The 20,808-nt window shown below is 35.9% G+C and overlaps 1 protein-coding gene across 1 annotated transcript; it reads right to left on the bottom strand.

Annotated features, from left to right (window-relative positions):
- Positions 1 to 1,520: 1,520 nt before the first annotated feature.
- LOC127081683 (protein OS-9 homolog) lies at positions 1,521 to 6,444 on the bottom strand. The gene is made up of 8 exons (XM_051021943.1): positions 6,147 to 6,444; positions 5,904 to 6,010; positions 4,603 to 4,806; positions 4,396 to 4,467; positions 2,375 to 2,490; positions 2,213 to 2,279; positions 2,027 to 2,133; positions 1,521 to 1,911 (listed from the first exon to the last, which is right to left on the bottom strand). The coding sequence occupies exons 1-8, from the start codon at positions 6,223 to 6,225 to the stop codon at positions 1,764 to 1,766; spliced, it is 900 nt and encodes a 299-aa protein (XP_050877900.1). The 5' UTR covers positions 6,226 to 6,444; the 3' UTR covers positions 1,521 to 1,763.
- Between the last annotated feature and the right edge of the window lie 14,364 nt (positions 6,445 to 20,808).

Below are 20,808 nucleotides of genomic sequence, written 5' to 3'. Positions count from 1 at the left end.
GTGAAATGTGCATTCCTAAATGACCCATTAGAAGAAGAAGTTTATGTTGCACAGCCAACTAGATTTGTGAAACAAGGCGCAAAAAGAAAGGTGTACATGCTGCATAAAGCCCAGTTCGGACTTAAACAAGCCCCAAGAGCTTGGAATAAGAAGATAGATGGCTTCTTAAGGGAGAAGGAATTTGTGAAGTGCACAACTGAACATGGAGTATGTGTAAGAAGAAGCATGAGTGAATTGCATATACTATGTCTCTATGTCGATGACTTGTTGATAATAGGTAGCTGCAAGAAAAAGTTCGGAGACTTCAAAGGTGATCTGAACAAGGAATCTGAAATGTCAGATCTGAGTGATGTTTCATATTTCCTTGGCATCGAATTCTACAAGAGTGGTAGAGTTTTGATGATGCATCAAAGAAGGTATACATGTGAAATCCTCAAGAGATTTGAGATGCAAGATTGCAACCCAACTTCGACTCCAACTGAGCCCAGATTACAAAAAAGATTCAGATGAAGATGATGTCAATCCAATCCATTATAGAGGCCTGACTTAGCATACAGTGTAGGTATGGTGAGTAGATTCGTGCAGAAGCCAAAGGTATCACATCTAGCAGCAACGAAGAAGATACTAAGGTATCTGAAAGGAACTCTCGACCATGACATTTTGTTTCCTGCAACTGATGAAGGAAAATAATGCAAATTAGTGGGACACACCGACTCAAGTTGGTGTAGTGATGCTGAGGATCGATATTTATGCTAGATGGTGCATCAGTTGCTTGGAGTTTGAGAAAGGAGGTAGTAGTGACATTATCGTTGTGCGAAGCAGAATACATAATTGTTTCTCTTTGTGCATGTCAAACAATGTGGATGGTGAATCTGACCGAAGAGATAACATCGAAAAGTCATGGAGCAATTACCATGAAGATCGACAACATGTCAACTATCAATCTGGCGAAGAATTCGATAACACATGATCGAAGAAAATACACTGAAATGAGATTCCATTATATTCGAGAGCATGTAGCAGATGAGAAGATGAATGTGGAACACTACAGAACTGAGAATCAGATTGCAGACATCATGACGAAGGGAGTGCAGGTCGAAGTGTTCAGAAGACTAAGAGCTATGATCAATGTAGATAGCTTTGACACAATAAATTAGATGGTATGTTGAATTATAATTCATTGTGTCGAAACAGGTTGCTCACAGAAGCAAGGAAGTGTCGAATCATCTAGTGTGTCGAGTTGTACTAGTGTGTCAAAGTATCGAAGCATGTTGCTTCACACGGGATTTCGACTTAGGCCTATTTTTAATAGTGTTAATTATTTTTTGCTTTTATAGTTTTGAACTTTGACTTAGGGAGTAAGTTAACATCAATTTATAAATAGATGGAGTAACCATTATTCTTAGAATGTTGTATTCACAGAATTTTACCGTTGCAAAGTGAATAAAGATATGGTTGTGGACAGAGAAAAACTCTGCGAGGAAAAAAAAAATCAACATAGTGCTCCTCACAAAAGTTAATAGTTCACAAATAACCTCGTATTTTTTTTCTTTCTATAATAAGAACGCACCTTTTACCAAACAATAACAACAATGCATAGAAGAAAATACAAATCTCGCATAAGCTCCAAGAGCCTCCTAAAGATTATAAAGCACTGTCTATCCACAGTTTGGAAGGAAGGCTTATAGAAACCGCCGCGCCTTTTGGTCATTTTAGAACATACATCTGACAACATCCTTTTTTTTTTCCAGTGTATATTTACATCATTGTTCTGACTCATTAATTTCTGAATCGGTGACCATAACAATCTCCATATCTTCGCCTTCTTGTTTTACTTTAGAAACCTTGTATTCCTTTGGAAAAGCATTACAGTCTATGGTGTGCCATACTGGTCTCTCCTCTTGAAACAATCTAAAGAAAAAATAAAGGCTCAAATGTGAATTATGCGGGTTCATGTGTTATAACTTAGTATAAGTAATTGGCAACACAAACTTTACAGAGCAATGGAAAGAAAGTGAGGACTTACGGGTGCTTGCATAGCATAGGGACGTGAACTGTAAGTGCATACTTGCAAGTTGAAATCTCTGTGATTGAACTGATCATGGCTCTGGGTTCTGAGCATACAAACCTCACCTATGATAAATAAAAAATATGAAATCAGTATCATGAAGGAAAGTATAAAACATAACTAGAATTGTGTGCGCTTTCATACCTCGGTCTCTCTTGGCTTATTCGTAAGATCGCATACAGTTCCGTTAGTATATTGGTGAGCATGATATCTGAAAAACATATAATATACTAAATAAGTATTTGTTCTCATCACATCATACACCCTGTGAAACCATTCTTACTAATAGCCATTTAGGGTAGGTACCTTTGGGAGGCATCCTTTGAGCGGGGATCTTTAAATGTAGAAATGTCAGAAAGGTTTTGGTTAAACGCAGCTGTTGCCTCTGGATCATACACACCCAAGACAAATTCCTGGACTACCTATAACGAAGAAAAATGTACATTGATTATTATTTATTATGTGTAAGTAAATACATGACTTTACAAGAATCTGAATAAAATAAAAGATCAGAAGCATATAAATGAAAACTTCCATTTCTGGCATTGTTATAGCAATGGAATTGAAGCATTATTTCAATTCCATTGACACGAAACCTGAGAAAATTATTGAATTTCACTATGGCCAAATCCACCTTAATTTTTTTTTCCGAACTCAGTTCTAATTTTAGTCTATTTAGAAAGAAGAGAAAAAAATGAATAAGGAGGGATTTAATCATCACCAGAATGGTAAATGATCCAAAGGCCCAAACCTCATGGAAGCTGTATAAGAATTTGGTCTGGAAACAACAGAGGCTTCCCAATGCGTGGAGAACCCTGTTAGAGGCTTAGAGCTCCGAGACAGCTCTTCATATTTCTGTACCTTTCTTGTGACTTGGCGACATAGATGCTCAGCAAGCCACCCATGATTACCATCCATACCCTATGACTCAGCACTTATCCAAACAATTCATACATACATATAGATGAATTCAAGTTCCATGACCAAAAACCATAATCTGGTTTGTACCACTTTTCATAAAACTAATATTGTTGGTGGTAAAGTAGGCAAGAAAGAAATAATGGCAATACCATCCAAGTTTAAAATCCTGACAGCACTGGAACACCATGTGGATGTCATTAGCAAGTGACTCACACCAACAAAAAAACAATGATAGAAAGCATTAAATGGAAAATAAGATAGAGCACTACATGAACAATTCAGTGTTTTAAAGCCTGAACACCAGCTGTGTATCACGAAGGGTGAAAGGTCTATTGCCCTGAAGGGAAAAAGAAAAAAAGAAACGGAAGAGTTTCCTTTTGAAATGACTCCAAGGTTAGAAGGCCAAAGATTGGCGAATCTAATGGTCAGATTCATTGAAGTATTAATCCAATTGAACAGTTCAAATTTATGCAAGTGCTTCTAATAGGATCTAGCAATAATCACTCAGATGCAACTGGCAACTTCCGTACTCGACTTTCTCTAAATCGGAATAGGAAGCTTGATCTACAGGTGTTTCACCTACTAAGCTCAGAGCTGAGGAGGCTGGTGTACGGTACTGGCCCAGACCTCACATTGAACTCGTCTAAAGTACAGGGCACAGAGACAATACACAGATTTGGCTCAATCTAGAGGTCTAGTTTGGAACTCCAAATCAGCTCTCCACATTTGCCTACCTAGCCAGTGATTCATAACATAGAAACTTAGCTAGACATCCAAAATGAACAAACAAACCCTCAGCTCAGAGATTAACATTGAGGAGGCTGGCCAATCCTTACACTTTACCCTATGGATCCCTGCTTCCCAGGATGTATTTATACTGCACAACATTTGCAATCTAAAGGACACATTCCGATGTTCTATGAAGTCTATTTGGCAATACTGTAAACGTAGCCTTAAAGCTTTGTAAGATTTGTAACAACAGACTTCAATTGGTCTTTTACTCAGGAACACGAGAGTCCTATTATGAGAAAGAATGATACAAATTTCTTGCAAAGGAACCCAACTTGCTTTGCGTTGGGGTCCAAAAATTATACACAAATGCACTCTATATCTATAGCGGTGGGTAAAAGAGAGTCCAGAGCCCATTAGAAGAATGAACCACATCCGAAGTTCAAATTTTTCTGACAATATGATAGAAATGTTGCTAATCAAATTATAAACTGACCCAACTCCTAGGATGCACTAGCAATGTTATCATCCAACACTGTGTGAATTAATTTAAACTCATTCAAGAATGTAATTTCTCTTACAAACCCATCACATTGAGCTACTAACCAAAGGATCAAAAAATAGAGGTTTGCAAAATGATAAACAACAGCTAAAACTGAATGCAATCAAGGGAATACCTTATCATCTTCCAAATGCAGCTGTCGCAATTTCTTGTGATAGCAAAACTCATAAGACCACCAACCTTCTTGCTGCACAAACACATTATCCAATGTAAGAAAGTTACTTACAATGAGACTCATGAGGGACGAAACTATCTGTATAAAAATTAAACAAATAATTGACATATCGTCATTCAAAGCAAATACAGAGATGCAAGTACTAACTCTGATAACACATGGACCCTTCAATACTTCTAACAATTCATCTGGTGTTTTCTGTTTGACCCTTTTCTCGGTTTCAACAATCATGCTGCTAACGTTTTGCTGAATAGGAGGCTTTCCACTTTTTTCCTTTTCCACCTTAGGCAAGTAACATATAAATTTCTGTCCATTTTTATCAGGTAAAACTATAGATTCCTGGTCATCATCCTGTAAATTCAACATCGGGAGATCTTATCAGCAGACAGCATGCTAAAGATATACAGAGCTGACTACCACTGCACCCAAAAGGAGGGGGTATGAAATTCAGTTATATCCAAGAAAATGTGTTATTGAATTGTCAGCTATGAATGGCAAGACACAGAAGACACAAGAATAGTATGTAGACACCAGTATTAACTTAACGGAGTAAAGTGATTGAATGTAACCAAATGTGACGATGACCGCCCTAACAAAGATAGACACATATGAAGTGTGTGTGAGTACTACATAGGTTTCACTTTAGTCAAATAACGGCTATAAAAAATTGTGATGGCAGTGCCATGACACTTTATGGCAGCTTAAAATGACAGATTTTGAGGTCAACCACGACAGTTCGCCATCGGCAATCTATAACTCTGATACATTATCCACCCTCTCCTTACACGCAATGGAACATTTGATAAACTGCTTAAATCCCCAATCTAACACAAAGAACAAAACCCACATTTATTCCCAATCTCTCTGATACATAGAAAAAAATAACACCATTGATAAACCCATAGCTTTTTTCAGTACCATCATATATACACAATACACATCATTTCAACCATGCTAACATTCAATATTAGGGTCAGTTTGTTTTGACTTTTTTTTAAAATGATTTGTATAGTGTAACATAATGTTGTATAAAAAAAATTATAAAGAATCTTTTCATAAAAATTTCAAATGAAATTTGGTTTGAATAGTTATTCTTAAAATTTTATTTTAGATATTTCATCATTTTAATGAAACTTTTTTGGATATAAAATTTTAAAAAATCACTTAATTTGAAGTTACTTCAAATAACTTTTCATTAAAATCATTTTTGAGATACAATTTTTTGAAAAAATTGCAATTTCAATTTAGAAAAAACCAATATAAAAAAACTTTTAACATTTTGAAAAACATCCTTTTTCTAAATCCATTTTTGAAAATACAAAGAAAAATCATTTTTAAGCTAAAACAAACAGTCCCAATCTAAAATATAACTTAACAAAAAAATTATAAAAAACACACTAATATCACATTCCCAACAACACACAACGACAGATTAGAGAGCTTATTACAGGGTGAAAAGGAGATTCTTCGGGATGGAATTCAATCTTATATTTCGGTTCACGAGAGCTGCCACTACTGCCACCGCCACCGCCACCAATGCCACTAAATATACTACCTGTTCAAATTCTTATCATATATCAAACACGCGAAACAAAACAAACATAGTGGATTGAATATTAATCAAAATTCTACAACTGAATTCAAAACCCTAAGAAATTCAAAAGAGGGGTAAATAGGGAGAACACAGTTACCGATATGAACAGGGAAGGCACTTTCAGCAAAGACATAGCTGAAAGATAAAGCTGTGAACAACAAAATTAATGATCTCATTCTTGTTAAACCTTACACCTACACAAACGCTATTCTAATTCTGCCTCAGCTTTTTTCAAACGCGATTCTAATTATGCCTCGGCTTCTTTCAAGCGTTTCAACAAAAATGTAATATTCAGAGATCTAAGCTTCAAGCTCGCCTTGCTTTGAAAAAATTTCTACGTCATGTAACCAATCGGCAGATGCCACGTCATCTAGTCATCTAAGTCTTTGTATTGTAATACTACTAATAGCTTATTTTGGATTTAAGACTCGTTTTGGGACCTCGTTACACGTTTTTTTTTGTTAAGACTAAATTGATATATCGTTTTTTTACTTCTTTTTTTATATAATATTTAGACCGATATTCTTTAAAAAAATATATATTTAAATTAGCAATGCGTTTTTATGACATTTTTCGTATTTATCTTTCATAAAAGATATTATTAACAATAAAAATAAGATGATAATTATTTATTTTAAATATATTTTTGTAATTTATTATCGAAGTCTGAATAATCAAATTTTTTAGTTAAATATCTCATATTTTAAATAAAAAAATTCAAAATAACCCCGTTTTTATTTTATTTTTTTCAATATACTCCATTTCAAAAAAAAAAACATAAGACATAGGCGTCAAATCAATTGACGCATACCCTTAAGTTTTAAGTGGAGGCGCCAATTGGATTGGCTACCGCACATGGTGTTGTCAATCCAGTTGGCGCCCATGTGTAAGTTGGAAGAGGATGCGTCAATTGGTCTGGCGCCTCAGTGTAATGTGCAATCTTTTTTATAAATAGGGGTGTTATGTGATTCATCTTTCCACATCTCATTTCGCCATATTGCAAGCATGTTTGGTGTTCGTCGCCGCTATGGAAAAGTGGTATATTCGAAAGACAAACCTCCGTTGTTATGCTCTTCTGGAACATCTGTAGTTTCGATCAACTAAAGAGGGAGTTGGTTCGTTGGTTAGACGGAAAAATACCAGAAGTGAAAAAATTAGAAATATTGAGAGACTTGTATATTTGGTTAGGTGCGAGTAAAAACTGATAAGGATGCTAGGAAAATGATTTTTGGACGAGATGACATCAGTTTGATTGTTGTAATCAGTTATAAATGTTGTTTTTAAATATTATGGTTAAGTATTTTCATCTGTATTCGATGTTTGGTTTTTGTGTTGTTTATTTGGATTTCTTTTGTTTTAAGTGTGCTTATGTTGTAGTGATTTTTGTTGTTAACCTTGTTATAACAAAAAGTTAATGATATACAAAAATTCAAGGTTACAAAAATTGAAAGGATGTACTAAATTATGATGCAGATGTTGCTCCTAGATTGGGACATTTGTTCTTATTGTGTCCGGGTTGACGACATATACTACATAATCTTATCATTTTATCAGTCGTATTCATTTCTGTTCTAATACGTGTGTTGTTTGACCGTCATTTTTTCTTTCTTCGCATTTCATCGTTGTGTCAAACTATGTCACCTTCATATGGAGGGCAGTATTCCCCCATTGGTAGCACTGAGAAGCTTTTGTTATACACATTCATGGTGGTAATGGCCTTGTAAACATTAGATAGATGGTTGTAAGCGTCCTGGCGAGTATGTGCACATGTTGCAATGACATGGGAGCAAGGAATACGGAAGGCCTGGAACTTTCCACAGTCGCACCAACTTCTGTTTAGTTTGACAGCATAGGATAAATTTGGCCTCCCCTCATTATGGTCCATTGTTTCCTATACACTGAAATTTTGCCTATGACGGTCAAAGACTGTAACCGCGTGTGTGCTAGCTTGATACTTTTCTCTTTCATACAATATTCACTGAATATTTGACCTGACATTAACACTGCAATCCATCTTTCACCTCTGGTTGAGAAGGTAGATGCCAACCTAAAATAGGTTGTTCTGACCAATGCGGTTATTGGTTGATTTCTAATGCCTTTGAATACGTTGTCCATGCATTCCACAAGATTTGTTGTCATGTGGCCCCATCGACAACCTCTGTCAAATGCCCTTGTCCACTGCTCTACCGGTATGTCATCCACTCACCTTCCTGCATCTGCATTAGAGAATCTAATTTCGTCACGGTAATGTTGAAATGACGGCTGAGTTAGAGCATACCATACATTCACCACTTTTTACGAAGGTTTTTGTCTTTGATTGGATGCATGATGTTTTGTGCGATATGTCTAATGCAATAGACATGGGTAGAAGGAGGATCATGCCATCCACTATCATGGTTATTGTAAGCACTCTCAATGGTAGCATATCTATCTGAAATCAAATAGAGATTGGTTTATGGTACGACATGTGTTCTGAGATGTCGAAGGAATAAACCCCAACCACCAGTGGTTTCACCTTTAACCAAAGCAAAGGCAATGGGAAAAATATTATTGTTGTCATCTTGTGCAACAGCCATAAGCAAAGTACGTTTGTATTTGTCGTATAACCATGTACCATCAATTTGAATAATAGGTTTGGAGAATGCAAAACCTTTGATGCACGATTCAAACGCCTAAAAGAGGCGGTGGAAGATTATATTTCCAGCAACACAGGTTTCGTCTGGCGTAAAGGCTGGCAATGTCTCCATAATTACAACAGTTCCTGGTGCGTATGTTTTTAGTGTCCATAAAAACCGTGGCAATTCTTTGTATGAATCCTCCCAGTTGCCGAATACCTGTTCAACAACCTTTGTCCTTGTAATCCACGCTTTCTTGTAAAATGGAGTATAATTATATCTTGTGACGATGTGAGATATTATTATACTCACCTTCACTGATGGGTCTTTGTTAACAAGCGGAAAAATATATTAACATATCAATGCAACACTTAATTTACGGTGATCTTGTACAACATTAGTTGCAATGCAACTGTGAAATGGGTCTATATAAGCTATCTCCCAAGAGTCGTTTCTCTTCTTGTGAGGCGCAGCCAACCGAAACTTGCAAAGGATGTTACGACATTCCATGACATACCTTTTCGAATCAGTGTATTTCAAGGTGAAATCAGCAGAGTTATTCATGTGAAGTTTTTTGATAGCTCAGACACATTCTTCTTTAGTGCAGAACATGTCTCCCACTTTTAACTCACCCTCTGATCGTGGATACGGGTTATAAAAAACATTGTTGGATGTTTCATTGTCATGCAGATCCATGTTTGTCATATGTTAAGACGGATTATATACATGACTTGGAGGTAATGGCGTTGGATGATCGTCATCTTCAATGTTGTTGTTCAACATATGATCGACCTGTGTCTCGGTCTCTTCTTCTTCTTCATCAACAACGTTGACTTCTGCTTCTGCTTCTGCTTCTAGGGCGACTTCATCTGAGTTTTCTAAATTAAATTCATCATATTCAACTTGATTAGTTATATGAGATTGTTGAGATGGTATACTTGGTTGAAGAGTGAGATATAACTCAATAGAGTTGCAACCAGAATGTTCGTGACTAACATATATTCAACATCTTCATCGTCCTGTACCTTTAGCGGGAAAAATTTGCATTGACTACCCTTGAAAAAAATTGGATTTTGATACGTGATTTATGACACAAGACCAGATCCTATGCATGATTCAATTCCTTTTTTTCAAATGCATGAAATTTGAATTTCTCTTGATCGTAAGTCAGATAGTATCGGTGTTTCAAAAACAAAACCCGTATAGATCACACTCATATGTCTCACCGTTGTAGTGAGTATTGATAGTATATTTTTGTGTAGATGACATTGTAACATTTTTTGTGCAGATGAAAAGTACATTTTTTGGTGCAGATGAATTTGTGTTGATTGTAGTATGTAGATAGTAAGAAACTTAAATAGACAAGTGATGTGGCAAGCATGCAAGCCCTAGCATGCATTCCTTGTACATGGGCGTCAGTCCATGTGGCGCCTTGCAGACATCGTAACTCAGTATGCAGATAGCCATGCAAGTGCCATGTTATATGAAGATCATGCATGCATGCAAGCCTAGGAGGCGCCAGTCTGGTTGGCGCTAGCATGTTGCATGTGTAAGTCAAACCATTTGGCGCTAACATGCAAGCACTATTATCCATGCATTCAAACTTTTGCATGTCACTCATTATAAATAGTCATGCAAGTCTCACATTTTTTCCTCACCAACAATCACTTCTTCCTCTACAACAACAACTCTTTCATCTACAACAATCATTGTTTCATATATTTAATCCAACAAGATGTCTCTCCTCACTATGGGTGAATCGCACAGAGACACGGTTGCAAACATAGCAACTTATGTAAGCGTTTAATTCTTGTATTATTTTTCTAGAATAATTTTTAATAACGATACTTAATTTGTTGCTTATCTTTTATAAAGTAACGTATTTTATTGTTTCTTTTTTAGGATGTTTCTAGGTTTCGAACTTGGGTCCACGAATTTGTACATATGGACCCGATGATTCAACCGTATGTCGAACTCGCCGGTTTTGGACATATAAGTAAAATAATGTCTTGGTCGATGGATACTAAATTTATTCTTGCATTATGTGAAAGATGGTGTCCTAAGACACACACATTATGGTTTCCAACCGGTGAATGTACCGTGATGTTAGAAGACGTCTACATGTTATTGGGACTGCCTATCAAAGTTAAGGCGGTAAATGGTAAAACCAACTATGTGAATTCAATTTGCATAGACCTCTTGGATGCTGATTTATTAGATGATAACTCGAGAGGTCAAGGTATACTCCTTTCACGCTTTAAGGCATATTATAACAGCTTACAGTTAGATGAGAATTCTATCAAAGAGTCTCGAATAATAAAATCTAGGTGTTACATTATGCTTTTAATTGGTTTATTTTTATTTTCCGAAGGTAGTGGTTCTAGTATGCATGTTATGTATTTACCTTTAATAAGACATGTAGATAGAATAGGAGGTTACAGTTGGGGGTCCGCTTGTTTGGTTTATCTTTATAGCTTTTTGTGTAAAAATGCATACAAATACACATCTACATTTTCTAGATGTATTGTTTTTCTCCAAGCACGGGGTTGGTCCAGACTACCGTCACTAGCGCCCGTCAACAACAACCCATTCACATTCCTGTACCCACAAAAGTAAGTTCTTAAAAATGGACTATATTTACTTACTTTACCGATTATTATCTCTAAATAATATTTTTACTTTTATGGTGCAGATGGTCGGCACGTGGTATGAGTTATAACAGATGTTCTAAACATTATATTACCTAGTATCGTAACCTCTTGGATCACCTTCAACCGACTTATGTATTGCAATTAACCTAATTATTTTGTAAAAAAAAAATTCTTCTACCAAATCTATAATCTAATATACGTTCACATTTCAGTTCATTTGGCGTCCATATCTAAATTTGGATCATGACCATGAAATCAACGAACAAGACACAAGCGTTTGGACTGCATGCACACTGATCATAAGATTCACCACTGCGGAGATGCACAATAGTGATCGTGTTAAATTACAGTTAGGCATGCTTCAACACATCCCAGTTCCCCGGCAAACCTAGGAGAATGGTATCTACGCAAAGTTAACGACCAATGGAACTTTAACTCATGGCAAAGTTTCGCTAGATCTGAGTGTCGCAAATGGAAGCACTGCCAAGACCATGTCTTAACTGATGATGTGATGCCAACTGAAGAAAAACCAAGTCATAATTATATGGCTTGGTACATATCGGTTGGATTTGAGTTCATCGCCGAGGATATGTACCTATACGACCCATGCCAGGCAACTTACACACCAGAAAGATCAACATCTAACCCCCAACAACATTATCAAAGCGGCTACTCACAACCCCCTATCCATCAAAATTTCTAACTTACAAACACACAAACCTACAACATTAACATGCCAAACACCTAACCACAATACCAAGAGCATACCCCATACCACCACCGACAACTAGATCATCATCAAGACATTCAACATTGATATGCATCCAATATATCACCCTATCATAGCCGCCTAAGCCAAGACACTCAATGATCATTTAACACCAACCGTCCCTCCTCCTACTATATCCAAGAAGCCCAAACATCTCAAAACCAAAACCTTCAACAACCATATGTCTCCCAAACACCACAACAATCATTTCAGCCTTTCCTCGATGCATCAATCACACCAATGTCTCCCTTCAATCATCCTGGTCACCCTCCGACAACTCAAACACAAACTAACTACTCTGGCATGGGTCATGAACTCAGCTATGACGGTACCCCTTCGATGCATACACAAGGCTATGCTGATTTGTCTGACTATCTCAGGCAATCTCCTGCAATTTATGGTGATGTTCCTGGACCCTCAGATACTCAAACATATGGGATATATCATCAACGTGGTTAGGGCCACGAGTTCGGGTAGCTAGGGGTTGTGGGACCAGAGGTCGGCTAGGTGATCCTGGTCATCGACATTAGCCTTTTTTGTATAAACGGGTATTAATATTAATATGAATTGGTCTGATTTCGACTTTATCTACAATGTATAATGTTTTTAAAAAAAAATTACGAAACACACACAGGTGCTAGACCAATTGGCGCCTCCATTAAAACTTAACACACATACGCTAATTGGATTGACAACACAAGGTGGACTAGTCAATCCAATTGGCATCTCCTCTCTAAGTTAAAGAGCAAGCGCCAATTCATTTGGCGCCTCCTCTTCAAAGTGGGGTATTTTGTGAAATAATTTGAAAAGTGTGTTATTTTGGAATATTTTTTTTGAAAAATTGGGTTATTTGAGTAAAAATTTCTGAATAATCAACACTAAAAAAAGTGTTATCAAGACGAACTTAATATTGCAAAAGGCCGATTATGATAAATAAAATTTATGAAACATTCTTTAATTCTAAAAATTAAATGCTAAACTGAATATGATAATTAAAATTTATGAAACATATTTTAATTTTAAGAATTTAAATGCTAAAAAAGTATCTCTCTTTCTCTCTTTTACACACTCTCTCTAAATTATATCTTCTTCATTCTTTTTTAATCTAATTTTTTACACCTATTACATTGTTTCTTTTTCCTAAAAATGGTATGCAAAAAAAAATAAAAAATAAAATTCTTCATACATGTAGTTAACAATGACAATTAAAATTTAACATTTTTAATAATGAGACGTTATCCTAAAGGGCGGGAAGGATCTTCGCTATGAAGTTCAGCAATGAGATATTGCCCATAGGGGCGACAAAGATCTTTGTTATGAAGTCCAATAATGAGATGTTTAGGAAAGATAATTTCTTTTAAGAACGAGTCACTTTAATAAATATTCAGAGGTACACATACATAATGTTTAACACATAATTATAAATATATAATTACAAGTTTAAAAAATATATAATTACAAATAACTCTAATTGTAATATTATCTAAGATGAATAGTGTTTTAGGTTCTTGGCAAAAGCGGCTCTTCGAGTTCTTGTAGCTTGTATGTTCTGTGTGGGAGCTTCTGATATTTATGGAACGGTCCTTCCTAATTAGGTTACAGCTTTCCATGTTGTGCAGGTAGAACTTCTTTTTTCAAAATTAGGTCTCCCTTTTGCATCTCCCCCAGTTTAACTTTGAAGTTATATCTCCTTACGGCCAAATGTTTGGTGTCGAACTCTCAGACGTGGTCGACTTCCCTTACTTCGTTGATTAGGTCTACCGCGTATTTTAAGCCTATCTTGTTCGCCTCTTCACTGAACTTGGATCGTTGACATGAGGATGTTTTAATCTCTACAAGCACCATGGCATCCGCTTCGTAGACCATGGAAAATGGAGTTTCCTTGGTGGTGGAATGTTGAGTGGTATTATACGACCATAGTATCTTAGGGAGCGGTTCTGCCCAAAAGCCCTTGGCATCGTCAAGATTCTTCGTGAGTCCTTTAAGGATTACTTTGTTTACCGATTCAGCTTGCCCATTGCCTTGAGGGTGCACAACAGATACGAATTTGGTTTGTACTCCTAAATCTTTACAGAACTCGATGACCATAGTCCTGGAAAACTGGGTCTCATTGTCATAAACTATCGCCCCCAGGAACCCATATTTGAACATAATATTTAGCTAGTAAAAACGATGCACTCTTTCTACCGTATTCTTGGCTATTGCTTTTACTTCTATTCATTTAGTGAAGTACTCAACTCCTACTCTGGTCTGATGGTTTAGATTAAAGAGCGAATAATTGATTTTAGATGAGAATCAATGAAGTGTTACTTATGGTGATATTAGCGATTTGGTATGCTTTGGTTCTATGGTGGGAATTTAGGAGTGAGATGGACATGTGTTGTCATAATGGTATCACATGCATTTAGAGTCTTGGTGTTGAGTATGTTGCATTCAATGTTACATATGTAATTGTTTAATTTTGTTGATATTGGTGGTTGAAAATAATTGTGTTGTTGATGTGATGGATTGTGTTGAATAATTGTTGATGTTTTCTTAGGATACCCTTGCATACTTTTGCATCATTATATATTTCAAGTGCATTATCCCCCTTTGTTGTTTGTATGGTTTTGTGCTCTTTTCTGAGGCACATACAAGTAGGTAAATGAATAGTTGCTTAGAAGGTGAAGGATGACATTGAGATTATTCTTCTTTTTCCATTTTATGCAATGTTTTAGATTTTGTTGCTCTGATTTGTAACATTGGGCGGATGAACCTTATTATTTGTTATTTGTTTTGAAATTGTTGATGTTGAAGGCATTATGCTATAACCAAGCTTTATGTTTAGAAGAGAGTGTTATGAAACTTAATAATTTGTTGAGTTATCTTATTTGATTTATTTCTTTTTGCGACGAGCCTATGTAAAGGTGAGCATATGATGTCATATGTCTAAATTATTACATGTTTTATCTAACCTTTATTACGGAGCAGGTTATATTGTGTTTGTGTGACACCCTATGTGTATTGTTGATTTAATTTTGTAGTATTCAGTGTTGGGGTTATTAGGGTGTTGCATAGTGGTATCAGAGCAGGTCGGCCCATCCGGCCAGGCTTTTGACATGTTATTTGTTTCCTTGTATGCAACGAGTGTGTGAATATTGTCATGCATTGTTTCTTCTAATGTTTGTTTACTGGTGCGTGAAATAATAGGAAGAAACGACTGAGTGATTGCTTATGCATTAGAGACTTTGGCTCAGGCGTTGCAGGGTCAGTAGAATCAAGTTGGTGATGAGTTCCTTGGATTGGAGAAATTTCATAGAAAAAATATGTTGACGTTCAAGGGCAAATATGATCTGGAGGGTGCGCATGCATGGCTTAGAGAGATTGAGAAGATCTTTCGAGTAATGGATTGTACTAAAGTTCAAAAGGTGTAGCTCGGTACTCACATGTTGTCAAAAGAGGCCGAAGACTTGTGCGATAATATGCACCAGAGACTAAAGGTTGTTGGTACTGAGATTACTTGGGTTTTGTTCAGAGCTCATTTTTTGGATAAGTACTTTCCTAAGGATGTGCGTAGTAAGAAGGGAATCATGTTCCTCAAGGTGAAGCAGGGAAGTATGATTGTTGTTGAGTATGCTGCTAAGTTCGAAGAACTGGTGAAATTTTGTCCATACTATAATGGTGTTGCTACTGAGGGGTCTAAGTGCAACAAGTTTGAAAGAGGATTGTGTCCTAAGATTAAGCAAGTTATTGGTTATCAGGCGATTCACTGATTTTCTATGCTAGTGAATAAGTGTAGGATATATGATGAGGATAACATAGCCTGTTTTGCTCACTATAAGAGTCTTAGTGCGAGGAAAGGGAAGAATCAATATCATGGAAAACCGAATAGTGCCCCAGCTGACAAATGGAAGTAGAGAGTTTTATATGAGAAAAGGACAAGTGGGGGAGAGGCTTCCTCTTTTATCAAGTGTTTCAAGTGTGGTTGTCGCATCTCGAAAAATATGATCCTTCACAATGGTCACACAAAAATTATTCGAACAGAGTCGCCATCGAACTTTATTTATTCCAAAGAAGGAATAGGAAAATATCAATAAAACCTTTGAAAAGGACATGGTTATCACAACCATATTTGGGTTTGGGAGTCTATTATGCAAGGGGAAGATACTAGCACCCCTCACGCCTGTTGTACTCAACGAGAACCTTTTAGTTAAACTTGTGATTGAATGTTAGCTAATATTAATTATTTTCTTCGAATGATGAAAAGTGTAAAAGAAAATAAAATGGGTCACAAAAATGTTTTTATTAGGGTGTTGACAAGATTACGAGTCTTTCTTATACGTATCCTCAAGTGCAATTAGGAACTCAAAGCTTCGTAGTTTAGGGAAGGATATGGTTCATTGGTTTGTGTTTTTTAATGAAGGTATTTGACAAGATTGTGGGTCATAGTTTGCATTCTAAGGGATAAACATTGGTTTGTCTGCTCTTAATGGAGGCTTAAACACTAGTTTATATGCACATTAGAATGGGCTAAACACCGCTCTTTTGAAAGGTTTCGATAGCACGGGAGAGAAAAAGATAGGTTTGATGTGTTTGAATATTTTAAGTAATTGACAAATATTCAAACGGTAGGCTAAGTGCGTTCTGGCTTTCTAGTTACCACATCACGCTACCGTTAATTGTTCCACCCCAAACGAAATTTAGGGTGTTAACTCTCCATCACTTATTGATTTTTCCTCCTCGAAAATTTACCCGAGACAAACAAGTATGAATAAGAGTCATTCATTTGGCTTTCTAGTTACCACATCACGCTACCGTTAACTGTTCCACCCCCATACGAAATTAACCAAAGGAATCTCATTTCCTCTCAAGTGTTTTACCTTTCGATCTTCAATTTACAAGGGTAATGCTTCATAAGTTAAGTTATCTCTTATTTGCACATCATCTGACTGAATCACATGCGACATATCAGGAATATACTTACGAAGTTGAGAGACACTATGGAGATTTGAAAGAGATTAGAGTAATGCAATTTGGTAGGTGACTTTGTCGACTCTTCTAATAATCTGATGAGGACCAATAAAACAAGAAGTAAGCTTTCGTGACTTCATGCCGAGCAACCCTATTCACTGGAGTGGCTCTCAAGAACATATGATCTACCTCCTAAAATTAGAGGGAAATATTTCACTTATCATAATAACTTTTCTATTGGCTTTGTGATGTCCTCATCTTTTCGTGAATCATCTTAACCGTCTCGGTAGTCTACTGAACTACTTCGAGTCCTAACACGGCACTTCACCTGATTCATACCAACACAAATATGTTATACACCTCCTACCATATAACACTTCAAAATATGTCATTCCAATACTATAATGAAAAATATTGTTATAGGAAAACTCAATCAGCAATAAATAACTATCCCAACTACTTCCTTGCTCAAAACACACAAGCTTTCAACAAGTCTTCCAAGGATTGGATAGTCCTTTTTGTTAGACCGTCAATCTACAGATAATAGGCATAACTAAATCTTAACTTAGTCCCCTTAGATTTTTGAAAACTTTCCCAAAATCTCGATATGAATCTCAGATCTCTATTCGAAACTATGTTAGATGGAATCCCATGCAATCTCATTATTTCACCTATATAAATACCAGTCAACTTCTTCAACGGGTAAGTGATATTGATCGAGATAAAGTGAGTTAATTTGGTTAACCTATATACTATAACCCATATTAAATCACACCCTTTAGCAGTTATAGGCATACCTACTATGAAATACATAGAGATATTATCCCACTTCCAATTGAGGACACTCATAGGTTGCATCAATCTAGATGGCTTCTAATGTTCTATCTTCGACTTCTGACAAACTAAGCAAGAATTTACAATCTTAACAACATCCTTTTTCATGTCTATCCACCAAAATATTTTCTTAAGGTCATGATACATCTTTGTAACTCCCTGATGGATATTCAAACTACTCTCATGACCTCCTTCCAAAATCATCTTCTTAAGTTCTAATATATTTGACACACAAACCCCATCCTTAAATATTATAATCCAACCATTATCTACTTAAAATTCCATTTCTTTTACTTGACTTATTAGTGCCAACGGATCCAATAAATGTAAATCTAACTTCTAACCTTATTTGTTCTCCTCTAACACATTGTTAGTTACCTTTAACGTACCCAATTTTAGACTTGTCGGTGTTAGTTCACACTCCAAACTTAGATCTATAAATTGCTCGATTAAATCCCTTACCTTGACCATCAAAGCAAATATATGCAACGAATTCCTACTCAAGCCATTTATGACTAAATTAACTTTACATGGATGATAACTCAATTCGAAATCACAATCCTTTGAAAATTCCAGCTATCTCCTCTGCCTCATGTTCAATTCCTTCTACTCGAACAAATACTTTAAACTCTTATGATCACTAAAAACTTAGAATCTTGATCCATAAAGATAATGCCTCCAAATTTTAAGCATAAAAACAAATGCCGCTAGTTCCAAATCATGGGTAGGATAATTGTTTTCATGAGTCTTAGGTTTTCTAGAAGCATGAGCTACAACTTGACCTTTTTGCATAAGAATGCGACCTAGAACCAACTTATATGCATCACAATACACCACAAAAGATTTTCTCGGACTTGGAAAAATTATGATTGATGCTGACGTCAGTCTCCTCTTAAGATCTTGAAAACTATCTTAGCACTGAGTATCCCACACAAAGGCTTGACCATTATGGGTTAACTTGGTCAAAGGTAGTGCTAACCTTGAGTAGCCTTCTATGAATCTTCTATAATAAGCGGCCAAACCCATAAAAATTTCGATGTCGATTACCTATTTAGGCGTTTCCCATTGCAATACTGCATCTAACTTAGATGGATCCACTACTATTTCACCACTAGAAATTACATGTCTGAGGAAGTTAACTTATTTCAACCAAAACTCGCACTTTAACAACTTATCATACAACTTATTATCTTTCAAGGTTTGCAATACTATTCTCAGATGCTTTGCATGTTATTCTTCCAACTTAGAATATACCAAAATATCATCTATAAACACTATGACAAACTGATCCAAATATGGATTGCAAATCATGTTCGTATACTTCATGAACACTCCTAGCGCATTGGTCACACCGAAAGGCATGACTGAATACTCATAATGACCATAACTAGTCCTAGACGATGTCTTACAAATATCTTCTGACTTCACTCTAATATAGTGGTAACCTGATTATAGATATATCTTACTAAACCCACAAGCTTCCACCAACCGATCCATAAGATCATCAATTCTAGGAAGAGGATACATATTCTTAATAATAACCTTATTCAACTACTGATAATACACATATAAATTCATGCTTCCATCTTTCTTCTTAACTAACATCACAAACGAACCCCGCGATGATACACTAGGTCTTACAAATTTCTTCTCCAATAGCTCCCCTAGTTGCTTCTTAAGCTCACTCGATTATGATGCACACATTTTATATGGTGTCATGGATATAGGTATAGTACCAGGTACTAAATCTTTTGAAATCTGAACTTCATGCTCAAGTGGTAAACTACAAATTTCCTTCATAAATAATTCAGGAAAACCACACATCATAGGAAAACCATCAAACAAAGCTTTTCTCTGTACTTTCAGGGAACCTAGCATATGAGTTCCGAATGATACTTTATGCTTATCAGTGCATGTCAATACCCTTAAAATTTTCTCAATCTCTTGGATCCAAATCTAAGCACCTTCTGGATCATACCTTACCTTAAATGTAGGCGAGTTATTCTTCTGAAACCTTCCCAGACCACAAAATTCCTCAGCTCCAGCATTTTGAGCACCATAAAAAACTTGAGTAGCTTGAGCCACAACATTAGCCATTGCATCGAGGGCATTAACTATCATGCAATAATTTCTTATATAAACCATTTCTTCCCGTATAAACCAGATCTAAGAATCTAAACTGGCCGTGAACAATAAAGCAAATAACGCTTACGAGAATAGTACTAACATTGTTAACACACATGTCGTACACAAGAACATAAATAATTCATAAAACACAATGCTTGATGGACAACCCCGCTATGATACCAACTATGTGACACCCAGGGGTGTTCATCGATGCAGATCGACATGCGAACCCGCCTATCCAAACCAAACTAACACACTAATTATCCGAATCCATTCATTTACGGGTATATCCGACCCAACTCGCAATAACCAACATAGATTTGGTTTGAGTATTGGGTTTTAATTTCTAAACCCGTGAACCCTTGATATGACATTATTATTATTATTATTATTATTATTATTATTATTATTATTATTATTATATCTTTCGATAACTTTATAATAATGAACTAAATATATATTTTTTATTTTAAAAAAATTAGAAAACTAATTGAGTATATATTAGTAAATTAAACTAAAGACCACAACGCTTAGTCCTAATTGTGATGAATTTATTTAATAGATAAATATAAATTATATCATATTGTTATATTAAATAATATTCAACAATGATAAGAATGGTACACTTTGTAGGATTTGAGAGACGACCATCAGAAGAGTGAGTATGAGATGATAACTACCTTCATTGTCGTTTAGGATTTTCAAAGTATGTTAATTGTCTAATAGATGATACTTAAATAGCTAAATGACTAAGGGAAAATACCTCTCATTGGGTTTAACTGAATGGTTCAACCCATCACGGTTCATTCAGAC

The sequence above is a fragment of the Lathyrus oleraceus genome, chromosome 1, assembly GCF_024323335.1.
Source record: "Lathyrus oleraceus cultivar Zhongwan6 chromosome 1, CAAS_Psat_ZW6_1.0, whole genome shotgun sequence".
NCBI lineage: Eukaryota > Viridiplantae > Streptophyta > Magnoliopsida > Fabales > Fabaceae > Lathyrus > Lathyrus oleraceus.
This window is presented reverse-complemented; position numbering and strand designations above follow the sequence as displayed.

Bases quoted from the DNA above. Each gene is read 5' to 3' on its own strand.
- LOC127081683 (XM_051021943.1), bottom strand. From the start codon at position 6,225: ATGAGATCATTAATTTTGTTGTTCACAGCTTTATCTTTCAGCTATGTC. The intron at 4,807-5,903 runs GTAATAAGCTCT...TTGAATTTACAG, and splicing joins AAGAATCTCCTTTTCACCCT to GATGATGACCAGGAATCTAT. The intron at 2,134-2,212 runs GTATGAAAGCGC...TATTTATCATAG, and splicing joins ATAAGCCAAGAGAGACCGAG to GTGAGGTTTGTATGCTCAGA.